Source organism: Taurulus bubalis (genome assembly GCF_910589615.1).
Source record: "Taurulus bubalis genome assembly, chromosome: 18".
Taxonomy (NCBI): Eukaryota; Metazoa; Chordata; class Actinopteri; order Perciformes; family Cottidae; genus Taurulus; species Taurulus bubalis.
The window spans coordinates 12472638-12490314 of record NC_136606.1 but is presented as its reverse complement, the minus strand read 5'-3'; the positions used below and the strand labels follow the sequence as shown (position 1 = coordinate 12490314).

The following is a 17677-nucleotide window of genomic DNA, read 5'->3' as shown; positions in this document are numbered from 1 at the left end:
TGGCACATAACAACAATGTTGGGTAGAATACATACTGTGCTGACTTGTGTGCAGTAAGGTTTTGCACGCGTGCATGTTAAGTTTGTTCAAAGGTGTTCCATGGTTTGCTCCAAGGTTGTGGTGTTTTTGTTGTTGTTGTTTTTTTTTACAGTCAGGGGAAATAGCTCAGGAAGAAATAGCAGCAGGTGGTTAATAGATAAGCACAGTTTTTCCTGGTGTGAATTTGGGCGATCTACATATTGTGTTTGGCAACTAATTTTGCCTCCCCTGAATATGTTGTTGAATCGCAGCCTCAAAATATTTGTTAAATTTTTACAGCGAAGCATTTTGGCCGATTTCCAGCCTACCTCTCCCCAAAAATGTGTTTGGATGTGAGCACAAGTGTTGTGTAGCCTGAGAGCCAGCTGTGCCAGTCAGGTGGCGATCAGGTAGTAGAGAGCTGGGGCTGGTCTTCTCGTGTGTATTGTATGGGAAGCTTTTTGGGCGCAACAGAGGGGCTGTGATAGTGCCAGCAAGACTGCAGGGGATTATTGCTGCTGTTCCAGATCCTGAGGGGTTATGAGAAATAGAGCTTTTGTGTTTACAACAAATTAAAGCCACACAGCATCGTTGCTTTCAGGAAAGAAAATAATCAAATGTGTACAGACATGCTTAGCTTGGATTTGAGCTGTGGGTGTGTGTGATTTGTTGGCCATGTACAGATGTATGGACACATCTATGCTTTGTTTGCCAAGTGTTTGTCTTTGTTTGTCTCCAGATCATTAATCTTGGTCTGTTTCTTCCTTTGTTTGTCAATGTGGCTGCAATGCAGGATTTTTAATGACACGATGATGCATTGCTGGTCGTGGCTTTAGAGCGACAACAAGGGGAAAAACATGCTGCTTTGACCGACTGTAAAGCATGACTACTGTCAGGATACATTTCCTCTTCGTCTTATTTAGCCATACAATATGCAAATTAGTTTGGTGCAATACCCAGATGAACATTTACGGTGTTGATCAAAGTGACAAAAACAAGCTCCCCAGAACAGTTATTTCTCTGTGCGTATACAGACGTTAAGTGATAAGTGAGATTTATGAATTTCTCAAGATATCACGCATTATCAAGATGAATTTAATCCAAGACTTTTTAATCAAATTAAACTAGAAACCTTTAGTTGTAATACCGTTTTGAAGTTCTCTGTTTAAATGGGCAGAAGGTGGGCTGAATCAGGTGACACCCAACAAACAAGTATGCTATTTTTGTGTGCTTAATATGTGAAAATTACCCATCAGTGGTTTAGATAGAGCAAAAGAGAAACCACCTTCAATAGCTTTCACAACATACATCCATTCACCCATCCACTCTGTTCCTTCTGCCAAACTGTCAGGAAGGCTGCATTTCCTTTGCATTCATATGCTATCCACAGCATACAAAGTGCTGCCAGCCAGCTGTAGTCTGCTCTGTTTCCCATCTTCTCTCGACCATCTTCTCTCTCCCGCTCTCCTTTCACTGCCTGTCTCTCTCCAACACCCCTGGAAAGACAATGGACAGGTGTGGCAGGAGAAGAGACAGATGGCAAGGATGACAGGAGTCACTTTTGGGGGAGGAAATGAAAATCAAAATATGTGAAGAAAAGGACAATCCAGCACAAACACACATGCAGGGACACACATTGTACTGTTCTGCTGCTTTGTTTGCTGGCATAACAGCCAGCCACATAAACTAAAATTATTGTTGGTGCACACAAACACACACAGTGCATATGCCCTCTATAATAAGCCTTTTTGATACTTTGGCCTTGAGGCTAATAGGCATGCTGGAGGGTGTGACAGCTTATAACATCCCGATGATGGAGATGTCATTGAGCCACAGTGTTTTATGTATGACCTGTATGCTTGTGGCAAAGATTGAATTCCAGACTCTCATCTCCTATATATGACAGTGCATGTGCACTGTAATAACGCCTGTAGATGTGCCGACTGAAGAGGGATTGGGACATGTAGAATGTTCTCACACCTGCCATATATCCATGGACTTTCATTTTTGCAAATGATTTAGCATGCTCCCACTCACACGCACACACGCACACACACACACACACACACACACACACACACAAACACACACACACACACACACACACACACACACACACACATTTCTGTCCTAGCCTTGTCCTTGCTTCAGTCAAGGCCCAGTGCTACCTCTGGACGGGCCATTGACTCTTGTATCTCATAAAAGTACTGTATATAGTAAAACCTATATGTTCTTTAGTCTATTGCGGCCTTTCCGCCAGTATTAAGGCTAATGGGCCTTGTGGATAAGCTCTAAAACACGAGGACTGATGGAGGTTTGTGGCTTTGAAAATCACAATAACAGGCAAGGTCTGTTGTTCCTTGTCAAGGATTTTATCATCGTTTAGTCTGACTTCTACAGAAGGTCGTCTTTTCATAATGTGTTTTAAATCGGGAATCAAAAGATTCCATTTTTGTCTCGTTTATTGTCGTCCTCCTACACTCTTTCACCTCTTTCACTCCGGTCTTTGAACGCAAGCTGCTGTGCATCCCTTTGTTTCTGTTCCCACTCAACTTGTGTTCTGTATTCAGTTTATTCATCTCCAACTTTCTGGGATTTGTAATTGTAAAAAATCCATGATGAAGCTTTTTGTGCTTTTGTTTCTTCTGCTGTTTTCAGGGTATTTTCTCCAGACGCTGTTCCCACCCTCCCAGCGTACCTTCCAGGGCTGCATGCAAGCGATCTTGGTGGATGACCAACCAGCAGATTTGCATGCGGTGGAAAAAGGCACTATGGGAGCTTTTGAGAACGTCAGCCTTGACATGTGTGCAATCATAGACAGGTAAGAATGCTAATTCCTGCATGTACGCACATCCATACAATCATTTACGAATGACAATTATAGCCAAATTCAAAGCTCTAATAAGTGTCATAAATCAAGTGGTTTTAAATTGGGGGAGTCATAAAAAATAGTCTCTGAATTCTTATCCAGAGATGTATGACTCGCAGCTCTGGGTGTTGTGAGTGTAACTGTACAAGACTATGTTTGTGTGGCTGTGTTCTGTGTGCTTGTCATACTAATAAATGGATAGAATTGATGCCGTGGATTACCAGGGTAAGGGGTGTGTAAAAAAGGTTTCATCTTTGGAAAACACTGTATGATCTTAATCTAACATCAAACAGGAGCCACTCATTTCTCAAGTATACCAGAGCTGCAACCAGTACGTCCAAATGTTGGCTCACTGGAAGCATTCATTCACAACTTGTTGACATTCCAATTTATTATTTAAACACACTGGGACGAATTGTTCCTCTGGAATCATCCCAGCTTTTCTTTACACTGAATCTGATGCCAGGGTGCATCGTTGTGGACTGGTTTAATCTTTAAGGATTAGGCCTAGTCCTATGTTAAATAATAGTTCAGTGGTTTTCAGTCATGCAATAGCCAAAAAGATGTCAGTGCTTATTAGACAGACACATGGAGTATGGATTGCAAGATAAGTATGAGAAGGAAGCTGCGATAACTAGTTGACCTTGCGCTGATTGGACAGCATCTCCCATATCCCAAGTGATTTGTTTTCAGGGTAGGTTTGTCAATAACACTTACCCTCATCAATATCCTCACCCAGAGAAGTAGACACCAACTGCCACGGCTTGATTTAGATCAATTTCATCTTCACTTCTACAAAGGTCTGGGATACTTAAACGTGGACCACAGCATGAGCTGTGTCCACACTAATACAGATTTTAGAAAGATGTGTATGCAGAGTTTCTGTATGTGTAAAACTATGTTCACATCATTTTCTCAAAGTTCTCAGTCCATACTGAAATGGCAAAACTATTAAAAGTTTGACACCTTTTTGTTTTGTTTTTTGTGATGGAAGTCACATTAGAAATGTTCACATTTTTTCTGTTGTAAGGTGACTTTGTTATTATAGAAAAGTGATTTGATTTAAGGGTAGATAACCAATATACAGGACTGATATCTGGACATGACGATCTTTGGTCAAATCACTATTTTACACATGAAGTCTTCGAACACAGTATATATGAAAAGTGGTGACTACATTGTTGACTGACTGTGTTGAGACTATTGGAAGATGGCCTTTTAATGTGGAAGTGCTTTACCATATGAATGTTGAACCTGCAATAACTGATCTTTTGGCCATTTTGGGGCAGCATAAACAAATTGTGAACATAGCTGACCAATTATGACATTTAAAAAATATATGCTGGACTTCTTAGCATACAGTTGCCTGCTTTACACATCCAGCAAACATTAGCATTTATTTAAAGTCGTGTTTATGGCCAACTGACATCTGTATGTCCGATATTCACTCTCTATAAACTCTGTATTTGGTTTCCACTAACTCCTCAGGGACATATCTGGCCAGTCACTTTGCCTGCCTGTTAGCAAATAGTGATTCTCTGGAGCTTATTTGCCGAAAACAGCTGCCTGTTGTTGCCAAACACAAAACCATGAAAGCAGTGAGTGTAAACCAAACTATAACTTTGTAGCCTGGAAAAATGAAATAACAAGTTGAAACCGCTCCATAGAGCAGAGCAAAACTGCCTCCCAGTGATAATTATCTGTGTGTTTACCACCACACGCAGTATGCATAGTCATTTGATTATTGATTGTTGCTACTTCAGAAAAAAATATGCTTGCATTTTCAAATAACCAACAATACCCAGTTCACACTACATTGTGAATTACTATTTCAAAAATCTTGTTTTCACGGGTGAACATTTTTTTAAGATCTGGTTTAAGTAATATTTTGAGCACAGACGGCTCTTACATTTTGACAAAGCCCTCTCTTCTGGATACATTTTTTGCTTTGCAATGTGAAGTAGAATGAAAATATTATTTTTGCAGAATGTGGTGCATTAGCACTGCAGATAGTCCTAAGATGTCCTAAAAGAGTGTCCTACCCTTTCCCTCATCTCTATTACTTCAAAAATGCTGTGTATCAGCCCTGCATTGTTTGAGGTGGGCCCTGTCCTGCCATGGAAGATGAATGGGTCCAGTGCTACCATCTAACTAATCAGAATGTCTTTGAAGGCAGCTCAATAGCCCTGTCTGACCTCCTCTTGATCAATGCCGTTCCACTGTGGGATTCTGTTTCGGCTGAGATGGTGGAAGAAGTAAAACACACATATCTCCACAGACACGGGGGCAAGGCATGCAAATTCCCATATTTCACAATGTCACTGTCATTCTGTAAGGGTACTGCAACACACACATGAAAGCATAATCATACCGAGGGACTCCATTCTCTTCAAAGATTTCAAATTCTCATACAAAGCCCTTAGCATATGTAGTCAGTGTACTTCAGTGCTCACAGCTTGCTGAGCATGTCTTCTGTGATTGTTGGTGCCTGTCAATTTACAGCCCATTGTGACAACACAATGCCATTTGAACTGCACCGCTGAAGCTACAAATCACCGGTATGGATCACCGGTATATTAGAATTTTGTATTTCATTTACATTACATGCAATAGCATGTTTATAAAGTTTATAAATGGCAAGCAGGTACATGTGTAGTAATGTTACCTAAAGTGTCTTTTTCTGCACCAGTCAACACAGTCAAAGCTAGAGAGGTGGATAGTTATTTTGAAAATGTAATTGTTCTGCAGCATAGTTACAATACTGACATACAGTCCATTCAAAATCACACACCAGCACTACATTGAATATGCTTCGTCATGTTATCCGAAAGAAAGAAAGTGCATATGTAGTTTATTGTCACTTCAGGATTGACTGCTTACAAAACAGAGCTCATCCACTCATATAAAAAAAATAGTAAGTGCAAAACAGTATATAGACGTAAACAGAAGAGTCACAATTAGAGTCGCTCCACAGTTTTATGTCAGATTTAGAGTTTCTGGAGGTTTGAAAACAGCGATTGTTATGTCTCCCGCTCTGTGCTGCTTAACTGTCTGCCTCCCAACGTGACTAAAGAAGAACTCTGCATTTTAAATGGTCCCCTGCAGCTCTTGCATGCGTTGGTGTTTGTTTTCCCCTCCAGCTGGCTTTCCTCATCATATCGGTAATCACTCAAAGTTGTATATGGTATTTTCTTTGTATTTATCTATTCGTGCATTTGTGCAAGTTTGTGTGTGGGAACCCCAGCTCTGAGACTCCAGTGCCTCGGGATCCATCCCCACCAGGCCTGAAGGCAGAACAAACCGCAGAACTTTGATGTGTTCAAGATCTGAGCTGGTATTGAAATTTCAACAAGAAAAACAATGATGTCTGAACAGCTATGTGCTTAATGCTGTATTCCCACCGAGAAGGGTAACACTGTTTACATATACTACACTCAATATTTCAAGTCCTTTTTTAAATGTAGATTGTGACTGTAAAAGAAACACTTGTACAACAGTCATACGCATAGAGAATCAGCACGGTAAACCCCAACTGTCTCACCGCCTAAGAATGTGTGTCAGTATCGGCGGACATGCACTGAAGTTGTTCTCATTGACACTTTAGTGCATCTAACGTGACGGCCCTCTCACTGTCCTGGAGGCTGTCCAACCTCAGCAGGCAGATGGTTGACATGGTGTCATCAGCTTGATTAAACTCACATGGGCCTTCTAGGCTATGAAAATAAATTGTGTTGGTTTTAAATATAACCCTGCGTGGACTTCCGTTTGTGACAAATGTTGGCTCGTCTGGGATGGGTTTAAAGCAGTTGCTCTCAACAGTTCACAAAGCCGTGTGTTATTTCCACATTGTGTGGAATTTTGGTAAAGACGGTGTAGACTGGTTTCTAGATGTTTGCCTCCTGCTTTTGGTGGAATTAGTGCATTAGTCCAGATGTGTATTGTAATGTGAAAGGTCCAATTAACTTGCTTAATTTGTTGCACTGTTCATACTGTATATTACTGTAATGTAGACGAAGGTATTCAGCAAAACCGTGTACACATTTTCTGTTGATTTGGATATGAATGGTTTAATTCAGTCCACGCAGTAGTCCAGACGTACCAGATGTTTTTTGCGTCAACATATTGAACATACAGGAATTGACACACTAAACACGAAAATAGTCAAAGGTGTTCTTGTATAATAATGTATTCTAAATGTCTCACATATGTTGATGGTAGGACAGGAAGCAGGCCAGTTGCCAGATGTTAAAACTGTATATTCATATCAACACAACCAGACATAAATCAGAATGCATCTGCTGCATGCTGGCAGTATAGATGTGTGACAGTGGGCTGTGTATGTGTTTCTGACACATACTGCAAACATATTTTTTTCCCTCTTTTTTAAGGCATTGCATGTCTTGCAAATGTTTAAAAGTGTACACTCTTTCTCCAGGTGTATGCCAAATCACTGTGAACACGGCGGCCGCTGTAAACAGACTTGGGACGGTTTCAGCTGTACCTGTGATGGAACAGGATACACTGGAGCCACCTGTCACACTTGTAAGTGTGTTTGTTTGTTTGTGTGTGTTTGTATGCAGTTGTGTGTTATTTGCTATCTGCCCACCCCCTTAATTCGAAAACCACTGTGTTGTGTTCCTTGAGCATTTGTTTGATTTGGCCTTCCTCTGTTCGCCTTTGAGTGATTTAAGCTGTTTCTTCTTCCAAAGCAACAATCCTCAGCAGAGGGACAGATGAACTTTTGAAGTGTTCAGAGCCCAGGCTTTTCTGACTGCGTTGTGTGTTTTGTTCTGGTCTGACCCGACCAAAAGCTCGAGCACACAAAGAGAACAGAGTCTGAAAGCCCCAAAAAAGCCAAAAGTTTTTTTTTAAAGGCTTAAAAATTGGAGAATGCCATCCTTCCTCCCATGTGCTCCAGACAATGTTCTCTTTTAAGAAAGGATGAGAGGGGAAAGTGTTGGCAATATTGTGAATGTTTAACATAAAATAACAGATGTATTATATATGAAGTGTGAAAAAATGTGAAGAATGAAGTGAGTGAAAAGGGCATTGTTAATAATACATCATTGCATAGGGACAAGAGTGTGAATTCATCAGAATGGAAATAAAGAATTGACACTAATAACAGAAATTAAAAAAACACACAACATGCATTAAAATGTCTTTGTGTGATGACATATTTATCCGTCTGTGTTTGTCAATATCTATGACAAACCAATTCACTTTTTAAAAATAGCTGAAGGCACATGAGTGACCTGGAGTTAATGGGATGAATCGGCGGACCATCCAATAGGAGACAGGGTGAATAATGTCTTCTGTTTAAAGTCTGTTGTGCAAGTCTCCTAACTGCAATTTAAGTGCTAATAGTAAGTGAGAACTTCATTAATCAATCTGTGGATTTGAAATGTCAAACATTTGTCAATTCTAAATTCAGAAATGTGAAGCTTTTCTTTTTTTATATCATTGTAAGTGTTACATTTTAGGGTCTTGGACTGTTGTTCACTGATATTTTCTCTTGCACAACCTACATTTGGATGTGGGTGTATGTCCATTTATTTAATGACTATAATTCAGTTCTGGTGAAGGTGAAAGTGGTGCATAGGTGTTACATCATTCTAATCACATTCCCTTCTCCAACAAGGTCTCTTGATTTTCTCTGTTGGCCTTTGAATGTTGTTGTTGTGTCCCACCGCTGTGAAGCGACGTGCTGGTAATTCAGCTTCCTTTGTGTTACAGCATTTGACGATTGCTTTGAAATATAAGTAGTGCCTTACAATTCTGTTCTGATCCTTGTGAGATGGTTCAGCAAGGTTTCGTTTGAGAGGATATACTCTCTGCAAGCAACTGCATCACTAAACTCCTGGATGAGCAGAGGGGTATCTATAAGAGAAAGACCAATAATGAAGAAGTTAGAAGATGTAATGAAAGTTGAAATGATGGCAGAGGGGACAGAAAGAAGAGACATGCAAAAACATAAACCGTTATAAAGGGCTTAGAATAAAGATATAAGATATTCATTTTTTAAACTCATTATTAAGCCTGTGAATGGTGTCTCCTCAATCAAGTTTCACTCCAAGTCGCGCACACACATTTCTCTTTGAAGTGCAATTGTTGCCACACAAACACACACACTGTCTATATGCGTAGATCAACACAAATATAACATCAATATGTTGTCTGAGTGTGTGGGACAAGACGCCACATCTAAATAAGAGACTGGCAACAAGAAAGTGTCTTCTGGCAGGAGGCGAAAGAGAAAACTACTTCAAACATCGATGTGCTATTTTAGATCCATCCCAAAATGTGTTTTATCAATCTTTGGTCCATTACAGACATAAACATATTAATATTATATATGTGTATATCGAGGGCTTTCTTTTGGGAGGTGTATCATCTTGTTGTATTGTTGGTATTCTGGGCAGTATATACTTGCAGTATAATATCATGACTTGCAGTGTGATTCCTAACCCCTCCCAAGATATCAGAAATTAGCTTTGGCTACTGTAATGAGCGCCAACCTCAGGACAGAAAATGACAAATTTTGTATTTAAAAGAGGATCAACGCCTCTAATTTTAGACTTAAACTTGGCCTTCACATTGCCACCACCCTCAGACCAACATTTAAATGTTTAACCCCATGTATTGTAAAGTTATTTGAAATACCAAAGTTGTGTCTCTATTTTCCATCCATTCTTCAACAGTGGTGTTTAAAATCATTGATACAAGAACAACATTTATCTCACATGATGTAATACAAGACACAGACAAATATTAGTGTAAACACAAGACCAATGTCTTTGTAGGTGTCAAACAAAGCTTTTGTTATAAAATTTGAGGCGATGCATTTTTAGTCTTGTTTCCTCCTCTTCCGACTGCTCATTTTGTCTTCTTTCCTTTTGCCCCTGCCCCACTTGTAGCTATCTATGAGCCGTCATGTGAGGCCTATAAGCACCTGGGCAGGTCCTCTGACACTTACTGGATCGACCCTGATGGCAGCGGACCCCTTGGACCCTTCAAAGTCAATTGCAACATGACAGGTGTGTGTGGGAGAGCCAGAAACATTGTTCTGTGTGCGTGTTTGTGTTTTTGTGTGTGTGCGCTCTTGTCTGCGGTGCATCTACTCTGTGCAGCCTCAGTGACCTGTGAGGGAATAAAACTCTCCAGCCCTCCTCATTCTTAACCTCAGACAGCAACACTCTTGACCTGCTCTGCTTGGGGTTTCCATGGCGACACGGTCACGACTACTGACATCTAACTCTGAAGGAGCTGCTACCACAGACACACAGATACAGATACACACACAGACACACACTTGCACAAGCACATATGAAACTGACCTGTTTTGCAAACCTAAGAGTGTTCCAACAGTCCGAGTGAGACTTCTGACATATACACACACACACACACACACACACACACACACAGTGGAATAAGTAGGTAGTCTGTAACAGCAGAGCACGCACGCAGAGAAGAGGCAAGACTTTTAATGAAATGTCACTGCACTCCGCTGGCTAGCCCCTTAGTCACGCTGAATAGCACACTCACACATACCTCAGAAATGTTAAGAGTTTTTCTTTCTCCCACACACACACACACACACCTGAGAGACTTGAAATGCACACGCACACACACATTCCCCAAGTGACAGTGTGAATGAACAGGGAGATGTCTGACTGACTGGCTCATGGTATAACAGCAAAGAAGTGTCTATTAAACCCTGTGTCGCATAGCTGTCGCTGAGATTACACAGAAAGAACTGTGATGACAGCCAAACTTGTGTTTGTAATTATACATGTGTATATAATAATTTGTATGTAATAATTTACTGCATATAAGTAGTCTATTCTTTTTGTGGAAGAGAATAATTCCTAAAATGCTCACATGTTTGTGTGTGTAGAGGACAAAGTGTGGACAACAGTTATGAACAACCTGCCACCCAAAATTGCAGTGACTGGCTCCAGTAGAGAGAGACGCACCGTCTTACAGGTTAACTACAGTGCCTCTATGGACCAGGTAACACACACACACACACACACACACACACACACACACACACACACGTATGCATGCATTATTCATAGAAAGTCCTGTGTTGCAACATTTGAGTTTTAGATGTTCTACTATTCAACCATAAAAATGGATAAAAAAGCAGAATGTTTTTTATGCCTGCCATCAAAGACTGTTTTCTACAAAGTAAAAGTGATGAGCTATACAATGCAGAGGGGAGGGGGGGGGTGGAAAGCAAGATTTGTTGTGTTTTCATGTATTTAAAATCGTAGCCATCAGATTATTGATTTCATGCCAAGAGACTGCATATCAACATTCTTTTGTGAGGGAGGCAGACTGTCAATCACAGTTCGCATTGTTTTTTTTATGATATCCGACACTTGAAGGTATGTCTAACATAAAGTATGGTTCTGGGGTTACACTGCCAAGAGGACCCGCCATGTTCCCGGTCACGACACCATCTTCTACTACGACAGGCTGCCTTAATAATGCGTGAATATATGTCACCCAGTGATTATAAAAACAAGTTCTCTTCATTTTGTATTTCATTGCTATTTTTTCAACGTCTAAAGCAGGGGTGGGCAAACTTTTTGGCTCAGGGGCCACATTGAATAAAAAAAATTGACAGACGGGCCAGGCCAGTATCAGATGGATGGAGAGTGTTTGTGTGAACCTGTCACGGGAGGACAATGTTGCGGACCCAAATGCAGACCACATGAGAGTATGAGTATCTGGTAAAACAGATTATTGGAGCCAAAGGGAAGGTGGGGAGCCTTGCTGGCTTTTGCTATTTTGAATGCTAGCAAAAAACTTGCCTTGGTGCTTGATTCTTGTATAGCAGTTTGGCGGAGAATTTTTTTTTGCTGACTCTTTAAATTGGCTGCCAACCTCTTAGCAGTAGCCGCCCGTTCTGTCGTTGACTGTTGGCTAGCATAGTTAGCATGCTTGGCGGAAAAGTGGCGGCTTATATTGTATTCTTTGAATACTGCAATGGTTTCTTGGCAAATAAGAGATACTGCCTCTGATCGTACTTCGGTGAAAAAATACTTAGCAGTCCACTCATTAAAGACTCTGCACTCACTGTCGACTTGTCTTTTCTTGGGTCCACTCATTGTGACAGAAGGGATCAATGCAGGAGGATGGCAGGAACCCTATATGTCACATGACATGAGCGCGCAGGGTGGAATGTGGTTAGTTATGTTAGTTATACTGAGGAAAAATACTCTGCATGCAGCTGTCAGTTCATTTTACAACTCTAAAACTGTTGTAGTACAAACCTTGTCTCCAGCGACAGAAAGTGATTCATATTACCGTAATTCTTCTAAAGTTAACGCTTTACGACATAATTAAAAAGGATTCTGACCGCTAAGAAGTGGAGCTTTTCAGTGTTTTGCGGTATATTACGGTAATAAAAAATAAAAAAAGTGTCGCCCTTGTCTGTGGGATCAGTGGGGGAGGGGTGGAACTGACCAGCGCAGCACAGCAAGTGTTGTGTGTCGCTCTAGTTCAGCAGAACACGGCAGGCAGCAGTCGGCACGGCGCGTACAAACTGCTGTAACGCCTCTCTGTTCCCGACTTGATTTTCCCAAAGCACGATGACCACAACAGACAGCGGTCTTTACTATAACGTTTTTTTTTAATGTTATAATAATTATAATACTCGGTGGGCCGGATTAAAATGCTCCGCGGGCCGTAGTTTGCCCACCTCTGGTCTAAAGGATTGATTTTTTTCTCTCACAAACCCTGTAAATTTGGTCTGGGTCCTCTAACTATCCCTTATAGTCTGCCTCACCAAAATATCACCATGTCTGGGCTCCATTTAAAAAAAAAAAAAAAAAAAGGATCTTTACTGTTTTTTTTTTGTTGTTTTTTTTAAAGAGTGGTAATTAAACAAAATTAGCACAGATGTGTGAGATCCTGCCTACATTGACACCTCAGTCTGCACTTTCCAAATTCTGCGGAGAAATCCAACAGAAGTAGATTTTAATAGAACAAGTACATCTTTTGTCTGAGCTCACAGATCTTTGCATTGAGTTGTCTGTAAAGTTTTCCCAGAGCTAACGGAGACTCGATTGCCCAGTTTCCATGTAAGTAAATCAAGTAAAGAGTGAAATTAGTAATTTCTCCCTCTATCTTGTAATGGCCGTACACACAGAATAAATTAATTATGTAACTATAGTAACATTTATGCTGTCCCTGTTTTGACAAACCCACATCATCAGCTGCATCATATGCTAATTCAGTTTTAGTTCTACCAAATGCAGAAAGATAATGTCACTGTCCTCAATACCTGTCTCCTGTGGTGTTGCTCCGTACAACTCAGATGATCCAAATCTGCTTTCTCCAATTAAAGAGTCCATATTTTAATCTTGCTGGTTGTGCAGGTCGCACGAAAAAACAAGTCAGCTTTTTCAAGTCAGGTTACCCCACAGCCTCTAATCACACTCGGTCAAAAGCAAAGTGTGTGTGCGAACTTTACAGGTTTTAATGTTCCAATGAGGAGTGATTGCAGTTTTTTCCCTGCAATGTGTATAAGACCACAGTTTTCGTGATTTTACTTTTAGTGTTTGAGCAGCATGCGCTCCCTGTAATTTTGTTCTCTTCTAATTTGTATGAATCACTTGTTCCATGTTCAGCTTCTCTCAATCAGGGGAATTTTAATTTAAAACATTGCAGTACTCTTTATTTCATAATGCAGCTCAATCATTTTCTTTCACATGAAATTGTCCTATCTGGCGGAATAAGATGAAATAAAAATGCATATCTGTGCTTGTGCTTCCAGGTGACAGCCATCACCTCCAGTGCGGAATTCTGTGAGCAGCAAATCGCCTACAGCTGTCGCATGTCCAGACTGCTCAACACTCCAGGTAAGGGCCGAGGATGGCTTCTTTATTCACCACCGACTGAAGCACAGGTTCACAGCTCTGAGACAGGCAGGATGTGGTGTCATAGTTCCTATTAACAACAACACACTCTCCCCATCTGCGTCTATCTGGGGAAGACAGAGGAGAGGCAAATAAACCAAGTTCATGAAACACCTGGAAAAGTCATTGAATTAGAAAAGTCATGGAAATAGTTTACATGAATATCTACAGCACATGTGATTCAATTAAGATTGCTTGAGTATGTGTATAGTACTGTATTGTTTTTTTGTTGAAGTTTGAGCAGTACTCACTCTCTGTGTGAGGTCGACCGACCAAAATTGCAGCTTGCATGCTAGAAAATTGTAGATCTAAAGTGCAATTTTAATGTTAGGCTCCACATGTGCTAGTGTATGGCATAGCTTGAGCGGGATGTTCAAAATGTGGACTGATTTAGAAACACATTGGACATTTCTAACATGGTAGTCATAGAAGCATCAGAGCAGCAGGCTGCAGGGGCTGCTGCTTGGCTCAAATCAGCTCTCAGTCTCACCTTTTCACCCTTGCAACCAAACAAGCTTCCATTTTTGGAGGCTTCAAGTTGTGTGAAGGAATCAGCCAGCCTTTCAAACACAGGACGTTTAACCCGGGGACTTGTGTTCGAAAAGCAGTGTTACGTTAGTGATGTTTATGAAGTGCTTTCAGTTTTTTTAATTTGTTAATTTAACAATGATGTTTTCTCAAAACCTAACTTAGTGGTTTTGTTACTTAAACCTGAGCTAAGTATTACTTTAAATTCACAACATTAACTATGTGTTTATTGCAACCGTTCACTGGACTGATCAGTGCATGTGATACCAAGTCCTGACCTTTGTTGGGTTTTCCTATAATTTGTCACCCATCTGTATGTTTGCTTGTTATATTTCATTGTGTCTTTACCGAGGACTACAGATAAAAGTACTGAAACAGAGCAATGGGAATGAGTTGTGGCCTGGCTGGGATCATTCTGAATAGATTAACTTGGATAACATTCATTTGAATTGGATTTGTTTGGCTGTAATATGCTGCAGCGAGGCCTGGCATGGTCTCCCCTGTTTGGTTTGGATTAGTTAGGCTGGCTAGTGAAATGGCTGAGTTGTGTAAGATTTGCCCTGGATTAGATATGTTTGATTTGTACTATGCCTGGGTTTAGTGGACTTTCAGTGGGGTTTTTAATATTTTTAATATTTTTCTTTTGTTGAGAAAATAAAGAGCTGGGCTTGCAGCTGTGATCTACTCTTGCCTTGCTCAAAGCTTGATATAAGGTCTAGTGTGTGTGTGTGTGTGTGTGTGTGTGTGTGTGTGTGTGTGTGTGTGTGTGTGTGTGTGTGTGTGTGTGTGTGTGTGTGTGTGTGTGTGTGTTTTTCACTATGAGAATAACAAGCCCCCTGTCATTGTCAGATCCGTTTCTGCCTGTTTCCCTTCTGGCTCTCTCTCACACACACACACACACACACACACACACACACACACACACACACACACACCTTAGGGATTGCTTCATAAAGTCAAGACACTTGTGGCAATTAGAGTGAGTGAGATGAAATAGAAAGCGGTTGAAGGAGGGAGAGGCTCTTGCGCTTGTTAGATGTATGCCTTTGTATGTGTGTGTTTTGTGTACGTGTGTGTCTGTGGTCCTTGATTGACTGAGTAGGAATAAAGCGATAGGTGGTAAGTAATAGCTGGGTATTAGTGCGGCAGACCAAAACTTTGCCATTAACTTCTACTGCACTGAGCGATGGCACCTTCACCTGCAGTGTAGCATACGTGCACACAGATACACACACCTTGTTAAGACACTCTCTTGTTATACTTTTGCTTCAATGCTGTTGTGTGAACACACATACACAAATACACACACACATACAAACATCCCTCCCACAACCACACACACAGTCAGTCAGTCCGTCATTAACTAGTTTACTCCTAATTCACTACCTTGCAAGTTAGGGAAATTCAATTACCAGTTTAGAATGACTGAAGTAGTAGGACCGGGAAAAATAATTTACCCAAAAATATGTTTCGTAAATTAGCTGTCAGCTTTCATCAAATTACACTGTCAACAGTATTTTCTCTGTGAACCACAGGCACACGCACATACGCATGGCTAAACACACGCACACACATTACTCTTCCACTTCCTCTTTTTCTCATCCAGATCTCATCTATTACACCAGGGCTGACATTTAAGAGCTAAACGAACCGTTAAATGGGAATTATATTCTGCCACCAGTGACATCCTTAATTTGGAACTTGGGCAGTAATTGTTCTAATTGTGTGACCCCTTCCTCACCTCGTTCAAGTATTCTGTCCCTCTGCCGTTTTTTATCCGCTCTCTTTTCACTCAAACACATTCTGCACCTGCGCACACGCAGTTTGTCTCCGTCCAACATTTGCTCGTTCGCAAGACGGGTGGGTAAAATAATGGGAGAGAGACATGCTGATGCATGCAACGACACACACAAAGAGACAGCTCAAAGGCACTCACAAACCCGGGCGATATTTCCCTTTTCTCTCCTTCCTCACCCATTTCCTCCTTCTATCTAATATCTTCCTCTATCCACTGCTCCCCATCATATTCTGCTTCAACATTTATCAATTCATATCCATTTATTCTCTCCTCTACTCCCACTTTAGTTTTCCCTTATCTCATTTAAAGCCTCCATTTTTACCTTTTACCCATTCTTCACCTGCAATTTGACCTCCCCTTATTTCTTCCATCCTATTTTTTTTCAAATCTCCTTTTTTCCCCAGCCCATCTCTCTGTCCCTGTCTTCTCACTCACTCTGAACACTATGTCCATTAGTGTTGGAATAACGGCTTTTAAAAGGAGAATTGGCTCCCTTCACTAATGATTTAGAATCATCGCATTTAGCGTAAACAACCTGTAAACAACCAAAGCCTTGCACAAAAAAAAGCCCTTGTGCAGATGCAGATAAAAACACAAAGCTATCAATCTCTGAGACACATGCTCACAGCCACAGAGGATTTTGGATGAAGCGTATGCTAAAGCTGGTGAGTGCTGTACATCAGTTGCCTGGTTGGGTCACCAATGGCTAATGAAAAAAGCCAGGTTAAGTTCCTTTGTCACTGTTGCTCCTCCTTTTCTTTTGAAAATGAACATTATGTTTATGTACCCAAAGTCATGGTCCTATATATAGCCTTGAACAATCGGTGTTCTGCACTTTCCCTTTGCCTACATGTGCCAAAGATGGTGGTTTCCTAGTAACTAACCCTTTGAAATGATCCAACAACTCTGCCAACATTCTCATGAATACTTTCACGCAGAACTTGAATATTACGCAGTCAAAAAGGGATGTTATTTATCTCCGGAACAAGGTAAATTTTTCCGTAAATAAAGACGTCAACCATTCAGGTTGCGTGGAACGGACATTCAAAATGTTCACAATAGTGTTCAACCACAGGAGGCTCAGTAGTCCCAACCACACGCATGTGGGAGAAGTTTGCCTTCGGGCTATCGGCCAGGAATTGACTTAGGTTTAGACAAAGTTCCTACTTGATTAAGTTGAATTAAAGAAAGCCCTGAAGGCAAATTTCTCCTGTGTGCAGTTCGCACCTAGACGGCAAACACCTTTTTTTTCAATCCGGACAAAGGCATCGTGATCCACTCCAAATGTATGCACATATGTGCACACGTTCACTTTGACACAGAGCTTGTGTAAGCTTGTGAAAACACATGCTGCTTCTCTCTCTATTGTCAGGCTTGCCTGAAGCGATTGATAGAATCATTCATAGAATTCAGGCTAATGAAGAGAGAAATGTTTCTGTCAAACAAATTATCTCATTAATCCAGTCAATTGTTCCACGCTAAAATGTATCTGTTATGTGCACAGTTCAGAGGTAACACAGATTCACACATTCT

The 17677-nt window shown here is 40.8% G+C and overlaps 1 protein-coding gene across 1 annotated transcript in view; it reads left to right on the top strand.

Annotated features, from left to right (window-relative positions):
- Positions 1 to 17677, top strand: part of cntnap2a (contactin associated protein 2a) — a gene marked incomplete at both ends in the record, with an annotated part of 347422 nt that overhangs the window by 238684 nt on the left and 91061 nt on the right. The window contains 5 exons of the mRNA XM_079234339.1: positions 2677 to 2839; positions 7323 to 7429; positions 9805 to 9924; positions 10785 to 10900; positions 13677 to 13761. Coding sequence (XP_079090465.1) covers positions 2677 to 2839; positions 7323 to 7429; positions 9805 to 9924; positions 10785 to 10900; positions 13677 to 13761 — 591 coding nt within the window. The remainder of the gene's footprint in view (positions 1 to 2676; positions 2840 to 7322; positions 7430 to 9804; positions 9925 to 10784; positions 10901 to 13676; positions 13762 to 17677) is intronic.